This window comes from Notamacropus eugenii, chromosome 4, assembly GCF_028372415.1.
Source record: "Notamacropus eugenii isolate mMacEug1 chromosome 4, mMacEug1.pri_v2, whole genome shotgun sequence".
Taxonomy (NCBI): domain Eukaryota; kingdom Metazoa; phylum Chordata; class Mammalia; order Diprotodontia; family Macropodidae; genus Notamacropus; species Notamacropus eugenii.
Window position 1 is genome coordinate 29,671,227 of NC_092875.1, and position 26,626 is coordinate 29,697,852.

The 26,626-nt window shown below is 39.1% G+C and overlaps 1 protein-coding gene across 7 annotated transcripts in view; it reads left to right on the plus strand.

Moving 5' to 3' along the window:
• Positions 1-26,626, plus strand: part of MED13L (mediator complex subunit 13L) — a 415,471-nt gene that overhangs the window by 310,582 nt on the left and 78,263 nt on the right. For all 7 annotated transcript variants that reach the window (XM_072600340.1, XM_072600342.1, XM_072600338.1 and 4 more), the window contains one exon: positions 23,748-23,893. In XM_072600340.1, coding sequence (XP_072456441.1) covers positions 23,748-23,893 — 146 coding nt within the window. The remainder of the gene's footprint in view (positions 1-23,747; positions 23,894-26,626) is intronic.

Sequence of the window (26,626 nt, forward strand, 5' to 3'; positions counted from 1 at the left end):
CTGTATTGTAAGATAGGTTTTCATACCAAAATGAGTGTGCATTTTATTCCTTCCTTTAGTGGAATGTGATGAGAGTAAACTTCATGTTTTTCTCTCACCTCCCCTCTTTTTCCCTTCACTAAAAAGTCTTTTGCTTGCCTCTTTTATGAGAGATAATTTGCCCCATTCCATTTCTCCCTTTCTCCTCCCAATATATTTCTCTCTCACTGCTTGAATTCATTTTTTTTTTTTAAGATATGATCCCCTCCTCTTCAGTTCACTCTGTGCACTCTGTCTGTATGTGTGTGTGTGTGTGTGCGTGTGCATGTGTGTGTGTGTTATCCCACCCTGTACCCAGACACTGAATAGTTTCAAGAGTTACAAATATTGTCTTTCCATGTAGGAATGTAAACAGTTCAACTTTTGTAAAGTCCCTTATGACTTCTCTTTGCTATTTACTTTTTCATGCTTCTCTTCATTCTTGTGTTTGAAAGTCAAATTTTCTTTTCAGCTCTGGTCTTTTCATCAAGAATGCTTGAAAGTCCTCTATTTCATTGAAAGACCAATTTTTCCCCTGAAGTATTAAACTCAGTTTTGCTGGGTAGGTGATTCTTGGTTTTAGTCCTAGTTCCTTTGACTTCTGGAATATCCTATTCCACGCCCTTCGATCCCTTAATGTGGAAGCTGCTAGATCTTGTGTTATCCTGATTGTATTTCCACAATACTTGAATTGTTTCTTTCTAGCTGCTTGCAATATTTTCTCCTTGATCTGGGAACTCTGGAATTTGGCCACAATGTTCCTAGGAGTTTCTCTTTTTGGATCTCTTTCAGGCGGTGATCTGTGGATTCCTTGAATACTTATTTTGCCCTCTGGTTCTAGAATCTCAGGGCAGTTTTCCTTGATAATTTCCTGAAAGATGATATCTAGGCTCTTTTTTTGATCCTGGCTTTCAGGTAGGCCCATAATTTTTAAATTGTCTCTCCTGGATCTATTTTCCAGGTCACTTGTTTTTCTAATGAGATATTTCACATGATCTTCCATTTTTTCATTCTTTTGGTTTTGTTTTGTGATTTCTTGGTTTCTCACAAAGTCATTAGCCTTCATCTGTTCCATTCTAATTTTGAAAGAACTATTTTCTTCAGTGAGCTTTTGAATCTCCTTTTCCATTTGGCTAATTCTGCTTTTGAAAGCATTCTTCTCCTCATTGGCTTCTTGAACCTCCTTTGCCAATTGAGTTAGCCTATTTTTCAGGGTGTTATTTTCTTCAGCATTTTTTGGGGTCTCCTTTAGCAGGGAGCTGATCTGTTGTTCATACTTTGCTTGCAAGTCTTTTATTACTCTTCCCAGTTTTTCCTCCACCTCTCTATCATGATTTTGAAAATTGTTTGGGCTCTTTAAGACCTTTCCCCAGAACTGATCCCATTGAGTGGGCTGGGATGTAGAAGCACTGACTTCCGTGTCTTCCCCTGATGGTGAGCACCGCTCTTCCTCATCAGAAGGGAGGGGAGGAGAAACCTGCTCACCAAGAAAGTAACCCTCAATAGTCTTGGTTTTTTTCCCTTTTCTGGGCATTTTCCCAGCCAGTGACTTGAGCTCTGAATATTCTCCTCACACCCACCTCGCCTCCGGATCCTCCCAGCCAGTGCTTGGGGTCTGAGGCTCAAATGCTGCTTCCCAGCCTCAGGGCTTTGGGCGGGGGCAGGGCTGCTATTCAGTGTGAGATTAAGTTCAGCTGCCCGGGTGGGGGCAGGGCCGCCTCACGGGCTCAGTTCCCTCAGGGGGTTTATGAGGAGACTTTCAACAATGGATCCGGGCTCCTGCCTGCTTGGGGAGCCCCTGTCTGCTCCCGCCTCCGCTGTTGCCTCCCGAGGGGGCCTGAGTATGGGGGCACCCCACTCCCCTCTCGACCCGCCAAAGAGACCCTCTCACCGACCCCTGTCACCTGTGGGTGGAGGGACCCGCGCGGCCGCTGGAGATCCCGTCCCTGAAGCCTGCTCGGATCTTCTCCTCTCGGTGCCGGGGCCGGGGCAGGGCTGCCCTCAGCTCCCAGTCCTGGCGCCCAGTCTGCGGCACGAAGGACCTTTTGCGAGAGGTTTGCAGGTCTCTCTGGAACAGAAACCTCCCTCACTCCAATGTTCCGTGGCCTCTGGGTACAGAATTCGCCGTGAGTTACTTCTTTGTAGTTGTTCTGTGGGTTGTGGGTTCGGAGCTATGTGTATGTGCATCTTTCTACTCCACCCCCCGCCACCTTCACTTTTGTAGACAATTTTTGAACCCATAAAAATTGTCTTTTCTTACTAAATGCCATCTTATTAGATTTAGCACAAATTTATACTAATACCTAGGAGTAGCAATCTCATGATCTCAGACCAAGCAATAGATCTAATTAAAAGAGACAAGCAAGGATACTACATCTTGCTAAAAGGTACCATAAATGATGAAGTCATATCAATACTAAACATTTACAACAAATTGGATAGCTCCAGATTCTTAAAGGAAAAGTTAAAAGTACTACAGGAGGAATAGTAAAAAAACAAAGTAAGATATACAAGTGGGGGGCTTCAACTTGCCCCTTTTAGAGTTAGATAAACCTAACCAAGAAATAAATAAGAAAGAGGTTAAGGTAAAAAATTGAATTTTAGAAAAATTAGATATGATAGACCTAGAAAAAGTTGAAAGGGAATAGAAAAGAATATACCTTTTTATCAACAGTACATGGCACCTACACAAAAATTTACCATGTTTTAGGGTATAAAAACCTCACAAACAAATGCAGAAAAGCAGAAATATTAAATGCATCCTTTTTAGATCATAATGCAATAAAAATAGCATTTAAATAAAGTGCAATGGAAATATAGATGAAAAATTAATTAGAAACCAAATAATCTAATCTTAAAGAATGCATGGGTCAAAGTCAAATCATAGAAACAATTGGTAATTTCATTAAAGAGAATAACAACAATGAGATAGCATACCAAAATTTATGGAATGCAATGAAGATGAAATTAAATCAATTATTACGAATTTTTACCCAAATTATATGCCAATAAATCCAATAATCTAAGTGAAATGGACAAATATTTACAAAAACACAAATTGCCCAGATTAACAGAAGATAAAATAGAATACTTAACCCTATCTTAGAAAAAGAAATTAATCCATAAATTAGTTCCCTGAGAAAAAAATCCCTAGGACTACATGGGTTCACAAGTGAATTCTACCAAACATTTAAAGAACAATTAATTCCAGTACTGTATAAACTACTTGGAAAAATAGGGAAAGAAGACATCAGATTCCTTTCATGACAAAAATACGGGGCTGGCACCTAACTCAGGAAGAGGAAAAACAGAGAAAGAAAACTATAGACCAATTTTCCTAATGAATATTGATGCAAAATTTTAAATAAAATACTAATAAGGAGACTATAGCAATATATTCCAAAGAGCATATACTATGACCAGGTGGGGTTTATACCAGGAATGCTGGGCTGGTTCAATATTGAGAAAACTATCGGTATAATTGACTTTCTCAGTAACAAAGTCAGCAGAAATCATACGATTATCTTAATAGATGCAGAAAAAGCTTGACAAAATGTGACACTCATTCCTATTAAAAACACTAGGATGCGTAGGAATCAATGGAGCCTTTCTTAAAATGATAAATAGTATCTATCTAAAACCAAGAGCAAACATTATCTTTAATGGGGATACACTTGAAGCCTGCCCATTGAGATCAGAAATGAAGCAAGGATGCTCACTGTCACCGCTGTTCTTCATTATTGCATTACAAATGCTGCCTTTATCAATAAGAGAAGAAAAAGAATAGGCAGTGAGGAAACAAGACTCTCCCTCTTTGTAGGTGATGTAGTGGTATACTTAGAGAATCCCAGTGGAAATAACAACTCTAGCAATGTTGTAGGATCATAATCTAGATTAATCATCAGCGTTTCAGTATGTTACCAGTAAAGCCTAGCAGCATGAGGTAGAAAGAGAAATTCCCCTTAAAATAACAGTAGACAATATAAAATATTTGGGAGTCTACGTTACAAAACACATTTCCCACAAATAAAGTCAAATTGGAACAATTTGAAAAATATTATTTGCTCATTTTGGTAGACGGAGCCAATATAATAAAAAAATCAATTCTACCTAAATTATTATGCTTATTCAGTGCCATACCAATCAAACCACCAAAACATATTATTTTATTGAGCTAGAAAAATATGGTAACAAAAATTCATCTGGAAGAGCAAAAGGTTAATATCTCAAGGGAATTAACAAAAAAAAAAAAAAAAAAGAGTGAAGGATAATGGCCTACCTGCACCAGATCTTAAACTGTATCGTAAATCTGTAATCATGAAAGCAAACTGTTACTGGCCAAGAAATAGACTGGAAGAGCAGTGGAATAAGTACAATACACAATAGTAAATGACTACCAAGCTAAGGTCAAAATGGGATTTAGACATAAAAGGCAATATCATAAGCATATTAGTGGAATGTGGAATAGATTATCTCTCAGATCTATGAATATGGGAAAAATTTATGACTAAACAAGAGACAGAGAATGCTACAGTAATGATTTTGATTATATTAAATTTAAAAACTTTTACACAAACAAAACCAGTGCAGGCAAGATTAGAAGGAAAGCAGAAAGCTGGGGGTAGGGGTGGTGTGGAGGGAATTTATAGCATGTGTCTCTTATAAAGACCTCATTTTTCAACTATATAGAGAACTGAGTCAAATTTATAAGGATACAAATTTTTCTCCAATTGATAAATGGTCAAAGGATATGAATAGGCAATTTTCAGGTGAAATCAAAGCTATCTATAGTTGTATAAAAAATGCTTTAAATTACTATTGATTGAAGAATGAAAATTAAAACAACTCTCAGGTTACTACTTCACACCTATCAAATCAGCTAAAATGACAGAAAAGGAAAATGATAAATATTGGAGAAGATGTGAGAAAATTGAAACACTAATGCACTGTTGGTAGAGTTGTGGACTGATCTAACCATTCTGGAGAGCAGTTTGGAACTATGCCCTGAAGCATGGGCATAATCTTTGACTCCGATGCCACTCCTAAGTCTGTATAACAAAGAGGTCAAAGGAAAAAGTCCCATATGTACAAAAATATTTGTAGTAGCTCTTTTTGTAGTGGCAAAGAATTAGAAATTTGAAGGATGCCCATCACTTGAGTAATGGCTTAATAAGTTGTGATATATGATTGTGATGGATTACTGTTGTGCTGTAAGAAATGATGAGCAGGAAACTCAGAAAAACCCAAAAAAGACTTATGTGAACTGATGCAGAGTGAAATGAGCAAAACCAGAACAATACACAGTTAACAGCAATATTGTATGATGATCAGCTGGGAATGACTTAGCTCTTCTCAGCAATACACTGATCTAAGACAATTCCAAAAGACTCATGATGAAAAATGCTGTCCACCTCTGGAGAAAGAAGTGATGGAGTCTGAGTGCAGATTGAAGCTTAACTATTTTTCACTTTGTGTGTGTGTGTGTGTGTGTGTGTGTTTGTGTGTGTGTGTATGTATGGTCTGTATTTTCTTTCACAACATCACCACTATGGAAATACGTTTTTTATTGTTGCACATTTATAACCTATGGTCAAATTGTTTGCCATCTCAAGGTGAGGGGAGGAACTCAGAATTTTAAAAAAATGTTTAAAAAAAGTTTTTTCACATAGAAGAGGAAAGATAAAATAGTATTATTTAAAAGTTAGTAACATAGATCGTTCCACTAGAGACTTCCTTCCAAGGTGACAGAGGCAGTAATAGCTACCCTCTAGTCTAACTAGTCAACCCAGTCTGAATTCATTTAAACATACTGTTGTCTAATACAGACCTTTTTCAACTCCACAGAAACGCCATGGGACTTTGTAAAATGTGCAGAGAGCAGGGCTTGCATTTCAGCAATTCCAGAGGCATCTAAATTTTATCAAATTCTAAATACAAACACTGGGGTGTTCACTTGGAATGCAAAGATAAAAATGAGACAGGACCTCCCCTCTGCGATCTCAAGTTGAAGAGAAAGGGAAGAGTTCTGATGTGTACATTTACAAAATAATTTGGGAATTAGAAAGACCTAACAATTCCATTCACTGGAGAAGGAAATGGGAAACTACTCCAGTATCTTTGCCAAGAAAACCCCATGGATAGTGTATACAGTTCATGGGATCATGAAGAGTGGGGCACAACTGAATGACTGAACAACTGGGCAGAGGGGAATCTGAGTGTAGAGCCTTATTTAGGTGGGTACTTCCAAGCAGAGAGGGAAGCATGGGGAGACAGAATCTTTCAGTTCTAAGGGACCACCTATGCAAAGTCATGGTGGCGAGCCATGGAGTGATGTACCCAGGAAATGGCAACTAGTCTATTTTGTCTGCAGCAGAGAGTTGTGAAGTCAGATGGGATAGTTCATTTGGGAGGGATATTTTATAGCACTTTCTATGCCAGTCTGAGAACTTTGTAACTGATCTGTTAAAAGAGAAGTAGGTTTTATTGATTCCTTTTCTTTTTACATACAAGTCATTTGCAGAAAAAAAAAATTACTCATACTGCTATCAGCAAACCAACCCTTCTCATTATAAATAAAAATAATTCAGCATTATAGCAAGCCTGATAGTGTATACGATATTTTGCCATGGCAATTCTTTGCCTCTCTGTCATGAGAGTGAGACATTTCTTCAGCTGTTCACTGTGACCATGGTAGTTTTTTCAGTTACTGAACTGTAGATTCCTCTGTAGATTATTGATTTTCATTTACTTTGTTGTAGAAATTGTAAATATTGTTTTGGTTCTGTTTTTGTTCTTTCTGTATCAATTCATAAAAATCTTCCCCTAATTCTGCAAATTCTTATTCATCATTCCTATTGCATAAAAGTATTTCATTATGTTCATAAGCTAATTTACCTTTTAGTTGATAGGTGGCACCCACCAAGAGTCCAGCCATGAATAATTTGGAGGAATCTCTGGGCTAAAGAGTATAGATAGTTTAGTCACTTCTTTAGCATAATTCCCAACTGGCACCAGAAACAGCTGAACCAGTGCTCACAGATTTGCTAAGAGTGATGAGTGTTTGTCTTGCTGGAGCTATTCTACCATTGATCATTCCTGTTTTTTGCCACCTTTGCCAGTTTGCATGGTGTGAAATGAAACTTCAAAGTCCTTTTAATGATTTAGATCAGAAGTGTCTCTCTCTCTCTCTCACACACACGCACACACCATGTGGCAAGAACCAGATTAAAATGTAATTGAGAAATATTTGACAAAAATAAGTAAAAGTACAATAAGACTAGATAATACTACTTTTTAAAACTGAAGTCGTTCCTTAGCTACGGGGATGCTTATGGAAGGATTAGCAGCCGCTTTTTCTATTTGAGGGACACCACTGATTTTGAGCATATTTTCACATGATCATTTATAATTTGCATTTTTTTTGCAGTAGATCTGATTCTTTGTATATTACTTTTACGTAACACAAATACTTTCTTCTAGTCAAGTTTCTCCTTTTCTTTCATCTTCATTGATTTTGTTTATGCATAAATTGTTTGTCTTTTGTGATTTCATGTATGCTTTAAGAATTCTTCCTCTAGCTCTAATTATAAAGAGGCCACTTCCTGTTCTCTATTTTTAAAAATGATGTGACCTTTTGTATTCAGATCATGTTATCTTTTTGGAGGTCACTGTAATGCACAGGATGAGTTTATACTTTCCACTTAGTATCGACAACAGTGCTTTGCAGTTTTCCCACCATTTGTCAAATAGGGAGGCTACATTCCCAGTTTTTCACATTTTGTTAACCCCTGGGTATTGTTTTTATGTATCTTGTTCCACTCATCTACTTTTCGTTTTTTTAACCAGTACCAAATAATTTTGATGATTGTTATTTAATATTCTATTTTAAAGTATACATTCTATCAATTTCATTTCTAATTCTTTCCCCTATTTTTTTCCTTGAGATTCTGAACGTTTTTCCTTCAAATGAATTTTCATTGCTTTGTCTAGATCTATATAATACTGTCTTGGTAACTTGGCGTAGCATTAGATCCTTAAATTAATTGAGGTAGTATTATTCATATTTGTTCAGATGGCCCAAACCACCCCATGAACAGTGAATAAGGAGGCTGTGTTCCTAGTAATTTGTGTTTTTTGGTTTATTAAACACTGGTTTATGATCTGTCATTTTCCTTTATTTCAGGAAATAATGTTTTCAGATTTTATTTAAGTAAATCTTACATTTGTATTGATTGGTAAGTTAACTCAAATATTTTGTGCATTTTTTGGTTATTTTGCATGGAATAGCATTTATTTTCATGGCTTCCTTTTTATTCCTAACATTGTTAAGAAATGCTCATGATTTTTGGAGGTTAGTTAATACCTTACTGAATCTGATTCTCTGGGTGTTCTCTGACGTATCGGGTCATATTTATGCATTCAATTTTGTTCTCTCATGTTATAAATGAATGAAAAGGCATTTATTAAGAGATTACTATGTGTCAGGCACTGTGGTAAGTGCTGGGGATACAGATGTGAACAAGACAGATAGACCTTGCAGTCAGGTAGCACAGTCGATAGAGTGAGGAATGAATTCAAATCCAACCTTGAACATCAACTGTGTGACCCTCAGCCAGTTATCTAGCCTCTGTTTTAGTGTCTTCATTTGTAAAATGGGGATGAGAAAAGTACATACTTTGCAGGGTTGTTGTGAGAGTAAACTGAGGTAACACTTGTAAAATGCACAACATGGTAACTAGGGTATAATGGGTGCTTAATCATTTTTACTTCCTTTCTGCATCCTTCCCCCTTGCCTTCAAGACTTTACACTGTAATAGGAGAAGTCAGCACAGAAGAGAATGATGGTCAGGGAGAGAAATGTTTTGGACAGAGAAGTCAGAGAAGATGATCCTCTCTGGAGAGGGGAGTGTTGGTTTGATTACTGTTCTCAGTTGGAACTTGAGTCTTGGTGGGGAGTCACATGTGCCCATGATGGCTGGGCAGGACTTGTGGTGTCCAGCGCAGATCTGGGACAGATGAGTGCTCACCATTCAGAAACTCAGGTTCCTGAAGGTGGGAGCCTGAGTTCTAGATCTTTTTCACTATAACAAGTATTTTATAACTTGTATTATTGTTACATATTTTCTCTTTATCTCTCTCAGTTATTTTTCTGCTTGGCTTTGTCTGTTTCAATCAAAGAATTCTCCTATATTATCACACCAATAATTTTATTGATTAATTAATTAGGGAATGTGTTTTTATCCCTGAAATATTTTTTCATTCCTTCCCATTTTCCTCTCTTTTCCTCTTACATCTTTTATTGCTTAATTTTTAAGCTTATTGATGCTCTTTTTGCTTTTTCATATCTGAGATATGAGGCTTTGTTTTTAAAGAAAATTGAAGAATAAGCATGATAACTTTCTCATCCTATACTCATAGCTTTGTTTTGGCCCAATCCACATGAAAATGTATACTGTATTTCATTTCTTAGTCTTTTATTACTATCAGATATATTCAATTTCCCCTCATTTAGATATTTTGCATGTTGAATACTCTGCTCACTCCTGGATTCTTTTGAAAGAATGGCTTGAATTCTTCACTTGTGTTGAATGTCCAGCAATTTTCTTTGGGGGATATTTTACCTCATTATATAAATAATTAATCTTTCTTTTTGGAATGTCATTGAAAATTTTAGTATCTTGTAAACAGGGAGCAAGCTTTTATTCTAATTGATTGTCCTTGTAATGTGAACTTTTTGTTTTCTGACTGCCGATAGATTTTGTTGTTTCAAGGTGTAATTCAGGGTTTTTTCTCTGTTGTTTTTAGAATCTCAGTCTATGATTTGTCATCTGCTTTCAGTGTTTCTAGGCCCTTTTCCTATATAGTTTTTTGAAGTGTGGCATATAGATTTTCTGTTGGATGAAGTTTTTCTCAAAACTCTCTATATAATCCTTAGATTATTGTTTTACAGTCTTAACATCAAGGTCATTATTCACGTTTGGTAGAGTTATCATATGTTCGTAGAGTCTTATAGTAGTTATTTGATAGTCTTTTTATGATTTTCTTTCTGTAAGCGTATTTCTTATCATTATTCCTTTCCTTTCTCTAGTCCTTAGTTAATCTTGTGCATCTCTGTCAGCCTCTGATGCCTCTTTTCTGTTCTGTCATATAATTGAGGTTGAACAAGATCTGTGTAGTTCAAGGGATGAAGGAGACCTGCTGAGACACTGCTGCAAGGAGGCTCAGAAAGAACATGTTTGTGAGGCTTAATTTTCTTCTTTTCCTCTCCCTGCTCTTCCAAGTTCCACCTTATTCTTTGCCACCAACTTTCTTCCATCATCAGACTGACCCTTTTGATGAGAGAAACAGTGACAAATCTTGTATAGCTGAGTCTCTTTTCCACCGTTCTTTTAGATCTTCAAAAATAGGAAATGTTTCATGATTTTGAGTGTTATCCTTATGCGAAGATTATTTTCTCTCTTTATCACCCCACTTTTTAGGGTACGTGCTGCCAAAATGAGTACCATGCTGAAGATTTTGATTTATGGGCATGACATGGTCAAATATTTGTTTAAGAATATCATTTTGGCAACAGATAGATTTTGGAGGAGAAAGCATATGAAGGGAAAACAACATAGGGACTGTTGGGACAGTCTGGGGGAGAAATAGCAGTGGACTGAATTCAGTTAGAAATTGTGTCAGTTGAATGAATTGGATGAATTCAGAATAGATGTTGTGGTTGTAGAATCAACAGGACTTGAGAAAAGATAGAATATTTAGAGGGTGGCGTGGATAAAGTGAGGGATTAAGGCATCAAGGATAGCTCCAAAAATCATCAGACTTGGATGACTAGAAATATGACCTTTGAGAACTAGCGTCTGAAGGAAGTGTGTCTTTTCTTTGCTTTTTCTTTTTGGGGGGGGCGAGGCAAGGCAATTGGGGTTAACCGACTTGCTCAAGGTCACACTGCTAGTAAGTATCAAACATCTGAAGTCGAATTTGAACTCGGGTCCTCCTACCTCCAGGGCTGGTGCTGTATTCACTGCAGCACCTAGCTGCCCCTAAGGAGGTATATATCTTGAAGGAAATATATGCATTTTGCCTACATTGCATTTGATATACTTAGAGAACATCCACATGGAGATGTCCATTAGGCACTGTAGTCCTGGAATAAAACGGAGACTAGAGAGAAAGAACACAGATGGAATAGTAATTGAGCCCATGGTAGCTCAGTAGAGATGCAGCTGGGTGGGACATTTCCATATAATTATAGGCCACCTTACCTGTACATTCCTTGTCCATCATCTCTAGGTGTGCCTGATGTCAAAGCTTCCAAGACAAGAGAAGCTATACTCTCTACCCCTCACACCTACTTCCAGAATGACCCTCTTTTACATGAATTATTCAGGAACCTTGCTTTTTTGCTTTGAGGTTCACTCCATTCACATTAAACTGGAGAGTTTGGAGCCACAACCATACTGTATCTGAAACATTCCCATTATCTACTTCTCTAGTAATCCTGTTGCCAAAGAAAACATTTATCTGGTATGATCTGTACTAGGTGGTCACTTACTCTCTCTTTAAGACTGTATTGTAGAATTTTGCTGGCAATTGAAGTTAAATTAATTGGCATATAGTCCAAGACTTCATTCTTTTCATTTTTAGAAATTTAATAATAAATCTTCATTCCTGCAGTACTTCTCTTGGATACCTCAGTCTTTCAAAAGATCAATGACATCGATTTAATAATCCCATTTACAAGTTCTTTGATTACCATGGGAGGTGGGTCAACTGGTCCAGGTAATTTGTACTCATCAGTGACCGCTAGGTGATATCTTTGGATGTTATTCCTACATTATCCATTTTTGTTCTTTTTTTGCCAGTCCAAAAGTCATTCTCCTGGGCAGAGGAAACAGGAGTGAAACAATATTTGTGTAGATCCTTTTTCTCTCCATGATCCATTACCCTTATCATTCATTCCACTCTTTTTAGATCCTCTTCCTGTCCTGAATGTAACTTAGAAAAATAGGCTCTTTTCTTGTTCTTGGCATCCTCAGATTATTCTAAGTTTTTGGTGTATCTGACTTAGTTCTTGTAAAACCATGCCACACTCTCATTATTCTCTTGTTTCTTTCTTTCAAACATGGTCTTTTAAAAAACATTGCTGATATTTTTTGTTTGCAGTTTGCCCTACTGCTGTCCTAAAGAACTTTTCCATTTAGTAATTGATTTTTTTTTAAGAAAAAGAAAAAAAATCAGCAAAGCTGATCAAAACAAAAAACAATTCTAATCATATGCTCAGTGTTTCATGCTCTTGAGCTTCCTGCCTCCTCTCCAGAGGAGTGGGAGGCCAGGCCACCTCATGTCTCATTTTGTTGTCTGTGATTGTGCAGCTTTCATGTTTCACTGTTTTGTAGTTGCTAGTACTTACTTGTGCACATTGTTTTCTTGGCTCTGCTTCTTTCACTTTGCATCAGTTTAAGTCTTTCCATGAATCTTTTTTTGTTCTTGGTTTTCTTAGAAATATGTTCTGGAGAGCATCCTATCCTTTCCAGACTAACTTTTATGAAATTTTAGGCCATGGAAGTTTTTATTCTGAACCAAGTGAAATCCATTCTGAACATCTAGTACCTATTTTGTTTCCCCAAGTCTTTATCTATTTCTGTCCAGGCTGTTGATAGTATACTCTATACTGTAAAGTATACTTTATAGTAAACTTGGCTCTTTTCTTGCTTCCATTGAGCCACACTCAGGAGCTCTCTAGCACAGTGTACCATCACCTATTCTTTACCCTCCATTTTAGAATGGCTTCACTCGAGTTCATACTAACACACACACACACACACACACGTACACACGTACACACACACTCTCCTCCTGCCCATCCACCACAACCATTTTTTCTTTTGAATGGGTATTTCCTTCCAGATTACTAAATGTACATGGATAGATAAATGACTGGTACATCAGAATGCATCTCTGGAACACACAGTGCATGAACAGTGAGTTGAGCCAGAGTTGAACAAATGGAGGAAAGTCAACTAAATTGCTTTTGGGAAAATGTACAGCTCTTTTAATGACCTCAAGCTTCCTATGGAAGGAAAGCTCCATCTTTTTAATACTAGCCTTCTACCAGAGTTCTCATATGATAGGAAAAGATGGAACACGTCTGTCTTCAAAAAACTAAAGTGACTATCATACAGAGAGGACCCTTGAGAGGTACTTGATGGGTGTGAGGTGACTACAGCACAGGACCACTGACAACCTTTGAAGAACCAGAGTAAGGCTTAGCATGGGAGTGCATGCCTGTGATCCCTCCTCTCCGGGAGGCAGAGGCTGCTGGATCTCTTGAGCTCAGGACCTCTAAGCTGCAGTGGGCTCAGCCAGTTGGGTATCTGCACTGAGTTTAGAATTGGTTGGGTGAGCCCACCAAAACAGAGGACCACTCAGCTGCTGAAGTCGGGGTGAACTGGCCCAGTTCTGGAAGATGAAACAAAAAGGTCAGAGCTTCCAGGACAAATGGAGTTGAGACCACTTGTGTGAGGGGCCCACATACCTCCAACCTGGATGAGATAGAGAGATCTAGTCTCAGAAAACAGTTATAAAAAATGTTGTATTTTTTTTTAAGGAGTTATATGATAAAGACATGGCCTGATCAAGTGGCTAGCATAAGGGAATGGCAGGTAGAAAGCTAGAGTGGTCTGGCTGGTACCGTTGGAGTGTGAGGAGAAATAAAGGAAGTCTTCCAGGGTATTGGGTGGCAAGTTTATGGGGAGACACGGATAAGAGAGGCTTTATTCTGCACCATTGGAGTTCATTTCCCAATTGACGAGATCATAGATCCAGTTGAGTATGCCCTTCTAGAGGCATTTTCTAGTCTGGCTTCTTCACTGATCCCACTCTTGACAAATTTGCCTCCTGCTATTGATTTGCTAAATCACTCTTCTTATTGTTTTGTAGATTTGTATATAGGTACCTGAGGCCATGGGTTATATTCAGGGTTTCTTTCTTGGCATTTTTCTCCTGGGAATTTCTGGGCGTCCCTGCTGTTTATTCTTCTAACTAGTTTGTCAGTTTTTCCAATGGTTCCTAGCTTGGTGGATCTGTGGGCAGCAATTTTAGCCCATCCTCTTCCTTTTTAATTTATAGTTCTTTTACTTAGATATGTACAAGAGGCCAGGAAAAGAAATTCTTGCTAGTTCTTGTTACATAGACTGTATCCCTAGCCATGAGCTATCATTTTTATATTTTAGTTCATGGTCCAGAACCTCCAATCCTGATCTCAGATACTGACTTTTTAACTTCCAAAATCTGCCAGGAAAGGAAATCCTGACCTTCCTTGAGAGTGGTCATGAAACACCCTCTTCTGCTCATGCAGTCTTCTACTTATTGCCCCCATTTTCTCTTACCTCTCCAGATTCCTTGTCTTCTTTTTCACCTCGAAGCCCTTCCAGCATTCTCTGAGGTCTCTTTCCACTCTAAATTTTTTGATCTTGTGATGCCTTCTTTTGACAGCAGCTTCACAAAAGTGTTTGACCAGGTGGAAGCAGTTTAGTTACAAGTAACACATCAGAGACTTTAGGAGTAGTTTTTAAACATTGCTTTCTTTTACAGAAAAGAGCGATTCTTTTCAGGTGCCTAAATGGTCACTGAGATGTCTTGTTTTATCTCATAGAATTATAGTCTTAACTGCTGCCAGTTGACCAGCCAGAACTTCAACAGCAGGTACATTTTAGCAAATTTACCGTACATTACACTTCCTCTTACTTATTAGCTCTAAAGAGGAACCAATTTAATCAATTAAAGTCCTCAGAAACAATTTTTTCTTTTCTACCCAGAGAAAAATGTAGCATATCTCTTCAGATTATATAAATGAGTAAAAATTGCTAGAGTCCCTTTTGCAGACTGGTGGTTGGAGTAAGGTTAATAAGGTCTCAGGGTTGAATGAAAGCAAATGTGTTCCCCTTTCCCCCCATTAAATTTTATTAAATCACCAGTTTGTATGCAAGCTAGTAGCAAAAGGTAATAAAATAAAGACTAACACATGGAAATTTATGGGTATAATAAATCTTTTAGTGAACAGTGAGCAAATACATTGTGCAGAAACAATTTTTTTGAAGAAATAAAGCAGCCAGAATGCTATTTATAATCCTTTTTCCAGATACTCATTCCTAATAAGGCTTTTTCTGTACCTTCCCCCAATTTCCTTATTGCATTGGACTCCCATCGGACTAGTTAGAATAACATCATTGTGTATAAGTTTATACCCTTACCTCACTCAGATGTCACTCTTATTCTTACTGTAATCAATTTCTTTAAGTTCATTTGATTCCACAGAAGTGATTGCATGATGAGGGAGCTTGACATTGAAACCTATGGCTGGGCTCATTAATGAAATTCCCCAGACTTGTGAGAGGTACGCCTTTGTATTGCTAGATTCCAGTGTAAAATCCTAGAAAGTTGGATGTTTCTGCCATATTTAATTCAGTTCAAATCAGTAAGCACTTATTAAGCATCTGCTCTATGTGTCTATAACGTAGTAGTGTAGATAGCTCTTTCTGCGTTTCTGTCTGCCTAGTTATTTGTCTGTCTCTCTGCCTGCCTGCCTGCCTGCCTGTGTACACACAGATTCCAGAAAGAAGCATTCCAGAGTGGCACATTAGGTAGAAGGCCTGTGTTCCAGTGTAACCTCTGACTCATACAGCCTGTGTCACTCTGAGCATCACTTCATTCTCAGTGCCCCAGGCAGTTCTCCTGAGATGACTTTTTGGTGCAGATGCCAGCCTCTCTTGATGAAGAGAGTTTCCAATCAGGAATCTTCTCTGCCCCTGTTCCTCCACTGCAGATCACAGCTACTTGAGTTGAGTTTATTCATTGGGTTCCTGTTCTCTCGAACTCCTCAATTCTTCAGACAAACTGACATCTATACAGCCTTTCCCGTTTTGTGCTTTTAGAGTTGATTTTGTTTAGAAGGAAGTTCCAAGCTTTGCCTTTATCTTTATGCTTTAGATCTAGAATGAACCTTAGTGGTATATCCCAGCTCCCTCTTGCTAAAGAGAAGATAATGGAGTTCCAGAACAGAGTTACCCAAAGTTGCATGATTTTTTCATCACAGATCTTTCCCAGTTCAGGCTGTTCCCCACTGTCATAATCATAACTCACATTTCACCCACATTGATTAAGAATCAGGAACTTACATACTAATGGGGAAGACAACATGTTCATATATGAGTAGGTGTTAAATAGAAGCCTAGTGAATACAGAGTAGTTTAGGGAGCTGCGCCCTGGCACGGGGCTTCTTAAACTTGTTCCACTTGAAGCCCCTTTTCTCCTCTAGGCAGCAGCACTGTGTGCCCTGAGGGCATGCCTGGTGCAAAGTGCACATGCTTTGTGTTCAGAACCTAGGCTGCAGTGAAGTTGCTGCTTTGGCATAAGGAAGTCCTCCTGCCTTTAGAAACACTTTGGATGCATTAAGCTTTTGGTTTTTAATTGATTTTTGGTCATTGCATGTTCAGAAACATTTTACTCTTGCCAAATTTTTTGCTACTCCATATGGGGTCACGACCCACAGTTTAAGAAGTACTTTGGCAGGGGGGGGGGGGGGCAGGAAAAGCTTCATGAAGAGAACTGTGTGGGATGGCTCAGGTCCCTACATAAATCAATTACTCAGAGGCCTCTCAAAGTGATGACAGAAAAGAGATTTATTCGATTCTCGAGAAGCGGGGCTCACCTGTAGGAGTAGGAAAGCTGAAGACAAAGAAAAGGGCAGTGATTTATATAGACCCTAACGCAAGTTCCCCCCCCCCCCCCCACTGACCATTATTCTCATTAGCTGAGAATATGATCTTACATTCTAGACGTCAAATCTAACCAATCCTTTTTGAAATGAAGACATCGAGGAATTATGTGAGTTTTGTCCAGTCATTGAGACCCTAATATACTACACAGTTTTATATCCTTATATGGAACTATTCTGTTCTAAAAATATTGTAACCTTGAGACTTTAGGCCTTACCTCACCCCTGAGAGAAGAATTACAATCTGAGAAGTCTTCACTAAACCTATCCCACTCAGAATGATGCTTGAGCTCAGTCCGGAAGGGTTTCAAAAGGTGATAGTGAGAGATGTTCCAAGGAGGACCAGCAGCAGGGGCAAAGATTCTGAGAAGGGAGATGGAGATATCTCTGTGGAGTAAAGTAGAATTGGAAAAGTAGGAAAGGACCAGGTGGTGAGGGGTTGTAGAGGCCTAAAAGAAGAATTTAGATTTGCTGTCTAAGGCAATAGGGAACTCCTGGTATTTGTGAAGGTGGGGTGGGGGACCTCCATGATCAGACCTGTGTTTTAGGAAAATCATTTGGGATTCGAGGGGAAAGAGAGTTGGGTCAGGTCAAAAAAAAAATGGCAGTGTTACAGTCGTGCAAGGGGAGGCAATGACCACGTTTAGGTGGCATGGAGGGCATAGTAGGTATGGGAGAAGTGCAGGAGAGGTAGAAAAAGGATTTAACAACTGATGGCATTTGTGGGTAGGAGTGAGATTTGGAGGATAGCTGAAGTGAGCCTGGGTGACTGGGGTAGTGGCCTCCTTGACAGCAGGAGAGGTTCAGGAGAAGGGAAAGGACAGGGAAGGAAGACTCATGAGTCCTGGTTTGTCCCCCAGGCTGGTCACCTCATTGTTATCGTCAGCTTCTCATTCTTGCTTACACACACGCCCCAGCCCTGCACATCCGGTCTGCCTGCCACTCTCTCCCCACTTCAGTTCATTCTCTAGTCAGCCGCCAGGGTGATTTGATCTGACCACATAACCCCCTATTCAGGAAATGCTCCCATCTTCTGACTGCGTTTTCACTGGCTGTCCCCATGCTTGGAATCGTCTCCTGGCTTCCTTCTGTGTTCAGGAAGCCTATTCTGGTCCAGGCCAGTGCCTTTTTTATGTTGATGATCTTCAGTTTGCCCTATATGTAGCTTATTAGTGCCTGTTGTCTCTCAAACTAGACTGTGAGGGAGAAAGGGAGGGAATAAGCTTTCTTATTTTAAGGACCTACTTTATGCCAGGTACTGTGCTAAAGGTTTTGCAAATATCTCATGTGATCCTGGGAGGGAGGCTATTATTCTCATTTTTCAGTTAAGGAAACTAAGACAGAGAGAGGTTAAGTGATTTTTCCAGGGCCACATATCTATCATTAGTCAGATTTCATTTCTTGTCTTCCTCACTCCAGATTCAGCCCTCTATCCACTATACCGGCTAGCAGCTTATGAGCCCTTTGAGAATAAGAACTCTTTTTTCCTTTCAGGATACCCCCAGTGTTTAACACAGTAGGCACACAGTAGGCACTTAATAAGTGTTTCATGCCTGAATGACCAAAATCAGTAGTGAGATAATAGGTATTAAGAGTATGCAGTTTCCTTGTTAAATTCTTCCTTTAATTGACAAAGGACAGAAAGAGATCTTTTCTAGGTGGGCTTTTCATTGTACAGTCCTTTATCAATCACTTCAACATTCCTTTAGTTAGGGAGCTCAGTTGTGTTGGGTTCAGAATGGAATTAGTTTATGGGACAGTATTTCGCATGAATACTACAGAAAGGTGGTAGAATCTTTCCTTTTCCTCCCATGGCACAGAAGTAGGAATAATGACCACTTTCCTAGAGGGTGTGCGATTTGTTATGTGTTTCTTTTTCTGTGTTTGAACTGAATTGTTAATGGTTGTTAAAATCCATTCTCCAGAAGGTCATTTCATTGCAAGTTAGTTGCTTGTTTGCTTATCACCTTTTAATGCCCGATACCCAATTAACCCATCAAATTATTCTGGGGTTGGCGGCCCTTTCACTGTATCCACACATTTTCACCTTGTAGTTTTTTCAGTCTAATTAACCAGCCACTCGAGATTTTAATAGACTCAGTCACTGTTGCTCCTTTATAAAACATCTGTACTTTGAAAATCAAGTGTGGACAATTTGGAGAATGCATTTGGAACAGAGCGCTTTGAACAATTTGAGGAGCTTGTTGTTCAGTCGTTGGGGACAGCTAGGTGGCTCCATAGTACATAGAGTGCCAGGCCTATGATCAGAAAGACCTTAGTTCAGATTTGACTTCAGACACTTAACTAGCTGTGTGGCCCTGGGCAAGTCATTTCACCATTTGTCTCAGTTTCCTCGTCTGTAAAGTGAGCTGGAGAAGGAAATGGCAAACCACTTCACTATCTTTAGTAAGAAAACCTCAAATAAGGTCATGAAAAATCGGACATTAATGAAATGACTGAACAAAAATTTTGCAAGGTACATTGATTCTCTGTAAATGTATCTGGAATTCCCCCCACCCCTTTTTTTTCAAGTGAGAAAGTAGCTTGGTTTTGCTTCCCTGTTATGTTACATAATAAAAAAAAAATAAAGTGACTTGTATATGAATATGTATGTATATAATAGTGTTCCACAAACATTTACCAGCAAATTCTGTAAGGTTCAGACAGCAAAGTGAGACCCTTATATGTAACTTGTAAAAGTATCACAAAGTGCTTGCTGGGAACTCTTTAGATAATATAAAAATTGTGAAAAATTAAAAAATACTTAATTACCAGCATACTCCACTGGAAGAAGACATTTAAATATCTAAAATGATAAATAAATAGGTGATTCAGTGCTATTGCAAAAGATTCTTCTTTTGATAGAAAGTTTCTAAAAAAAGTCTTGACCTTCCACTTAAAAGCTGATGATTTCCTCTTTCACTTTATCGAGGGGCCTGCCCAAAGTGAGCTCTTTTAGCTCCCTTTGTTTGTCCCCGTTAGAGCTGATTAGAAAAGAAAAGCTATCCCTGCTCCTTACTAAAAGTAATCTTGAATTTGTATCATTGACCTCCTGCCCGCTTCCAGGCCCCTTGTACCTTTAGGCTCTTTCCACTGCCTTGAACATTCTGTGGACCCTACTACTTTAAAAGAAAACAAGATGAATCTTTCCTCGACTCTTCTGCCCCTTTTTGGCAGGCTCTTCACTGCTAACCTGGTTGACATCTTCCATGACGTTTGCTGACATCTTTGACAAATATACATCTCCTCGTTTTATGCCTCATTTGATATTGATAATCAAAGGGTTGTCAAATCCCATTATCCTTTCTGTCTGAAATAATCTTTTATGATGTTAGCATAAGCATGTGAGATACTTTATTAGGGCAGAACCCTTGAGGTGTCATTTTGCTCTGCCAAGTCAATGGCTTTGTTAGAGTACACACACTAAATCCAGTGTCCTACATTCTCTGTGCTTTTGGACAGCCGTAACTTTAACTGCATGTTCTGCTGCACAAGACCATTTGTCAAAGTTTCTTTCTTATGCTTTCATCACACATGCCATCGAAAACCTGTGAAAGAGCATCGTTTGTAGTTGTTCATTTGTTCTTGATGGACTTTATTATTATGATTATAGTCATAGCTGTCATTTTTTCCTGATCATTCTGAATCTTTTGTCTTACTAACATCTTGAAAATCAGTTCCTCAATAGCATCAGAATTCTGTGGTCTCCAGCACAAACCTTGGTGTCTACCTGGTCTGGTCATCCTTCTTTTCTTGTCTTTGCTTTCTTTTATTTCTACTTCCTCATACAGAAGTTTGGGAACTGTGTTAGAGTCCAAATATGGTTCCTCCATTGTGATTATTGGACAGAGTTGTAGTAGCAGGTCAGTGGCTCAGTGGATAGAGCACTGGGCCTAGAACAGGAAAACCTCAGGTCATATCTAGTCTCAGACACTAGTATGATCTTGGGTAAGTCTTTTAACTGCTCTCTCTCAACTATGAAAAGAAGATAAAAGTGCCCATGTCCCAAGGTTATTGTGCGGACAAAAGGATAATATTTATAAAATGATTTGTAAACCTTCAAGCACATAAGTGCTGCCTATGATGGTAGTGAGGATAATGCTCTCAACACACCTTTTCTATTTTTCATCTGGTGTCCTCTTTCCAGTTTCATCCTTAAGTGTGCTCAGAACAAACTGGTTAGAATTTCATGCCTGGCTTTCTGAAAACACGTTTTCTCTTCTGCCGCTCCTTGCTGTTTTATAAAATACTGCTGTGCACCATCTTCCATTCCTTTCCTCAGTAAGGTTTTGTAAATGAGTTTTTATAATTCCTCTAACGTTGTTCTTGCTGCCCTCTCTGCATAGCAAGAAAGTCAGTCAATAAGCATTTATTAAGTGCATACTATGTGCCAGGCTCTAAGAATACAAAGAAAGGAAAAAAGACAGTCCCTGCTCTCGAGGAGCTCAGTGTAATGAGACAACATGTAAACAACTGTGTACATAGACACCATATAGAAACATACATATTCAACAGAGGAAAGGCACTAGGATTTAGGTTAATTGGGAAAGGGTTCCTGTAGAAGGTGGGGTTTTAGCTGGGACTGCAAGGAAGCCAAGCCTTTGCAGGATGGTTAAAGGATGAGGCAGTTTCTTAGTTTTTGGGACTCATAGTTGTGTCATTTTAAATTTCCTTTGGGAACCATGGTAGGCTGTGCCAATTTCTGTATCTTCAGTAATAGTTTTAGTTGTGTGCCTTACTTTCTGAGTTGCATTCTTCAAATTAGGTCTTGATTTTATTCTTGTAAGTTGGTCTGATTCCTCACTTAGCTAATTTTAAAATGACTCCCATATCAGTAACTGGTCATTTCCTGTCTTGTAAGAGGTAGTCAGCATCACTTTTGTGATGTCCTTTGGTTTGCCATGGCCAGCCCCTTCTGCCTTTCTTTTTGAAAAAATTGTTCATGATGTAGAGGTACAGGGCATTGATAAAGTAGGTCTACAAGTCTTTTCCTTTTTTCATTTCTTGATGCTGTTTTCCAACATTTTTGGCTGTCCTTCCCAATAATCCCCTTTCTAGTGAAGTCTCAGAATGTTAAAGCTGTATGTTCATAATTAAGGTCATTGTTTGAGAGCCAAAGAGTTGACTTAATTTGGCAAGTTTTATGAAGAACCTCTTTCGAATTCTTTATGGAATTTCTCTACCACCTCATCATCTCCAAAACCAGACGTTGGTGTATGAGCTGCCATTATCCTCATGGGCACCTTTGTCCTTATGCTCATCCTCAGCATAGTATGAAGTGTCTCTGGACATTGTGGGTTTGCTTGTTGTTTCTGCCTTTGGAAGCACCCCTTAAAACACCATCTCTTTGAAAGAAAAGTTATTCATAAGAATATATGTTTTTAAAAATTCTTAGATTCTGTGTGACCCAATAATTGCTCCTAGTTGCATTTTGGAACCAGAGTACCAAGCCCCTTGTATTTCCCCTTCCCCCTCCTCTCTCCACACCCCTTTCCCTCCCCCCTATTGCTGCTTGCTCTCTCTTTCTAAGCCCCACCTCATCTCCCACTTCTCTAGGCTGACTGCCTGGCACTAGATTGCCACCCTTGGAAAGCCAGCTCCCAGTTGGATTTCCCAGGCCTGCATCCCTCCACTAGACAGATTCCATCACAGTTGACAGCAGTTCCAACTTCAGCTATTTAATAATAACTGCTCCTTATATGCTTTAATCTTAAACAAACAAACTTTTTAGTTGTATGGAGATTGTTTAACAATAATTTAGTAAAAAAAAATAGCTCCTGCTAATTTCTAGATTTGGAGTGTCTGATGCTGATCTCTTCCAAGTGCTGATGGACTTGCCTGTTATGGAGGCCTTCCTGGTGCTGGGCTCGCTCCTTTGGGTCATGTGCTTAGGAGCTCTTCTGAGAAGTGGGCTCTGTTATACCTGGGGGGCTAGCACAGTTTGTAAAGACCAGCAGGATAGTTCTGGAATTATGTATCTCTCTGGGTAAAGGCAATTCTAGGCTAGTAATTCTCTCCTAATTACATGGAACATAGAGAAGTAGTTTGCTTTTAAAATATGTGATTAGGAAAGGCAGATTGCAAATATTAAGTAGAACAAAATGCCATCCTCTTTAGAGAGCTGTATTGATTGCGCATGGCATTTAGCTGGTAATTAAATACTGTCTTCCATAGGGCTGTGCACATAATAGGTGCTAAATAAATATGCGATAAAGGAATGCTTGAAATACCGAGGCTGTCACCTCTGTTATTGAGATGTGCTGAGCATGAATGAAACTCATTTTTTTTATTGTCTGCAGACCTAGTCTAAAACCAGTGTCAAATCTGGCTACCAAAATTTATGTGACTTTCATTTACAGAGGTTGAATAGGCAATAAATAAATATTCCTGAAGCACATTCAAATATTTTAAAATAAGAATCAGCATGGAGGGTTGCATAGCAGGCTATAGTTGAAATCACAGGACCTGGGTTCAAATCCTGCTTCTTTTTCTTACTGCATCTTTAACTTTAAATGAATCAATTCCCCCTCATGGCCTTGATTTCCTACTCCAGGGAATGACAGCATTGGACTAGAATTCGGAGGTGTGATAACCGAGGCCTCTAGATCCTCCAGTGTAATCCTGTGTCTGAATCCAAATTTCACAGAACAAATCCCCTTAGTAAAAGAATTTGTTCTGTAAAACTTGACTCAGTCAAAAGGCCGCACCCAAGGACCTGAAGGGCCACGTGTGGTCTAGAGGCTGCAGGTTCCCCACTAGATCCCTGAGGTCCCTTCAAGCTCAAAATCCTGTGTTTCTTTGGTTTGCTAATAGGCTGCTTTGTTAAGTTTTCACAATTCCAGCTCTGCCAACTAGTTAGCAAAGAAAGTGGAATTGTCATGTGTTTGTGTCTTACCTGTTTGAGCCTCTGTGTAGGTTTCCTACCAATATTTGGAATTTTCTTTTGTATTTTCAGTGAACATTTGTCCTGTGCCTTCACGTTTTTTCTTCATGGGGAAAGTAATGTATGCACAAGTGTGGAGATTGCTCAGCACCAGCCAATTTATCTGATTAATGAAGAGCATGTACATATGGCTCAGTCGTCCCCTGCACCGTTTCAAGGTAAGTGTGCTACGATGACTTCCGAAGCATTCGTCACATTGCCCAATGAAGAACTGAAAGAGAAAGCATGACTTTAAATAAGTGGACTCTGTGAATCTTGGCCTATTACTTCACAAGGAGACATTTTACTCCAGCAGTTATTTTGAAAACTTGTCAGCCTTGTGGCTAAAACACCCACTGTTGGGGATCTCAGCATATCAGAGTTGGAAGAGCTACTGAGGCCCAGCGAGTGCAACCCAGGCCTGAATCAGAATCCCTGTGATAATCAGCCCATGTGGTCAGCCACATGATTCTGGTAGTCTGTACTGGGGAAGAACCCACTCTGGGAGAGAAAGGCCTTCTGATTTTAGGTTGCTCAGATGGTTCTACTTCTCTGGGTTGGAATGGGTCTAAATCTGTTGTGAGATAGTTCTTCAAGTCCATTCTCAGTCTCCCCAGTTCCTTCAGCTGATCTTTGTGGGGCATCTGGCAGCCCTTCCCCATCCTGGCCCTCTCCCATAGACACTCTGCCACAGAAGTGTGACCATGAAGAAGGAACACAGTGTTCCCTCTATGGTGTGGCCACATCCCAGCCGGACTGTCATCTATTCCACAACAGTCCCAGTCCTAGGCAATACAGCTATTTGAAACAACCTAAGAGGGCCTATTGACCCATGAAGAAGAGATTTGTTCCAGGTTGCCTTCAGTTGCGTGTGTAATATCAGCTCTAAACTGGTATCATTGCCAAGGACACCCCTGGGAGCCCTGCCTCCGCAGGACGAAGGCCAGCCTCAGTGATTGCTTGAGCTTGGCAGTCATGAGCTAATAGCTAAGTTGTTCAAGAGTGGTCCACATTGAGTCTGGCAAGAAAGTGAGGAGCCCCCAGGTGCAGGAGGCCACCAGATTGCCTAAGGATGGTTGAAATGGAGTGGGTCAAAGTTCCCATGCTGATCAGAGTGAGATTCCAGCCTGGAAGTAATAGGGAGAAAAGGAGACCTTGCCTTAAAAAAACTGACATTGTCGAAGAAGAAAAAGGAGCATTTCCTACATAGTCAAAGAAGGAAAATAATTTCATATTATATCAGTTAATTGACAGATCTTTAAATACAGAATTTTATTACTTTGCAGATTAGTTAACCTGATATCAGTAATGATGGATTGTAATATTACGCACAATTAATATTAAACTCAGCATTTTTTGTTTCAGGAATGGTAGTTGTTCCATCTGGTGCGTGGTGCCTTTTGGAAGTGTCAGTGTTTTATTTTCTCATAAGAATTGAAAAGAGCAGACCACAACATAGAGTAATGCATATTAAATTCTAATAGCTAACTTCTTGACTGAAAATTAATGAAATTTTTTTCATCGCCTTAATATTTGTAAAAGACTAACTTGATCATCTTGTATGGGTAACTGTATTCTGAGTCAGTGTTTTTAATCTTTTTATTTCATAATTCTCTCTGAACAACGTTTTCTTTAGTTTTGTGGCACAAAGAAGTTTAGCAGAAATATACTTAAGATCAGGCAAAGCATAAAAAGATTTTCATTGACACAATACTAGACTGTCATGAATAATTAACATCTGATCAATTGTTCTTGATATTCTATAAAGCATATTGATTGATATTAATGAAAACTGTAACAGTTGTGTTCGGGAATTACAGAAGAAACACAGACCACCCTCACAGGGACTGGTTATGATTTATTATTGTCAAAATGAAAACTTTGGCCAGGTTATAGGATTATGGATCTCTAGTTAGAAGATACATGAGATATCATCCAGCCCAACCGGTTTCAGATGGCATGGTTGAGTCACCTGCCCAAGGTCACAGAAGGAGCTAGAGGTAGAGCTGGCATTTGGGCTCCATCCCTGTGCTGCAGGCTGCTCCAAGTGCACCCCCAATGGACTGGTCAGGACTGTCCTGGCAGCCTCCGGCTGATGGGAGTCCAGGACTCTGGAAGCATAGCGGTCTTAGACAGTTTAGTAGAAGAACTCTTTACCAGCATATTGGTGTAATGCAAGTAAACCTGTAGGCTCTGGCTTGTTGTGTCTCTCTGTCCCTTCCTCAGGTCTTTGGGTTTGTCCTAGCCTTGATTTCTGTAATCCTTAATGGGTGGTGATATATATCTCCTTGAGATCTAAAGATGATCAAGTACTTTTTAGTATAACATAAAATACTATTTTAAGGAATCTCCATATGTTACCCACTCACTACTGCCAAATTAATTTTCCTTATGAAGAGAACAGGCAGCATTCCCCATCACACTTGATTTTGGTTTGTGTTGTAAATAAATTACTATAAAATTTAAAACACTCCAAATCATAAGATTGTGTAACAGAGCTTATAGAAGTATTATTGGTTTAGACCTATAATTTTAAATTGGTGTGGGGATTCCTGGTGAGGAAATTCCTTCTACTAAGATAGATCTGCAGTCATGCAACTCAGACCTGTAGTTCCCAGGAGTCCCCTGAAGGCACTCAGAGAGTAAGGATTTACCCCATCACACAGTCCAAGCTAGACTCGAACCCCCAATGACAACCTCCTGTCCGCTATGCTACCCTGTTTCTCATAGCAATGCTATGAATCAGTGATGTCATTGAGTATGAATTGTTGTGGCCACATCTGTCATTTACCTGTTTAAGAAAAAAGCAAAATCAAAGCAGCAAATGGAATGTATCACTTCAGACCTTTTCAGAAAAATGCTCCTCTTCTAAGATCTCTGTGGAACAGCTGTGTTTGATCTTGCTGGTTTCT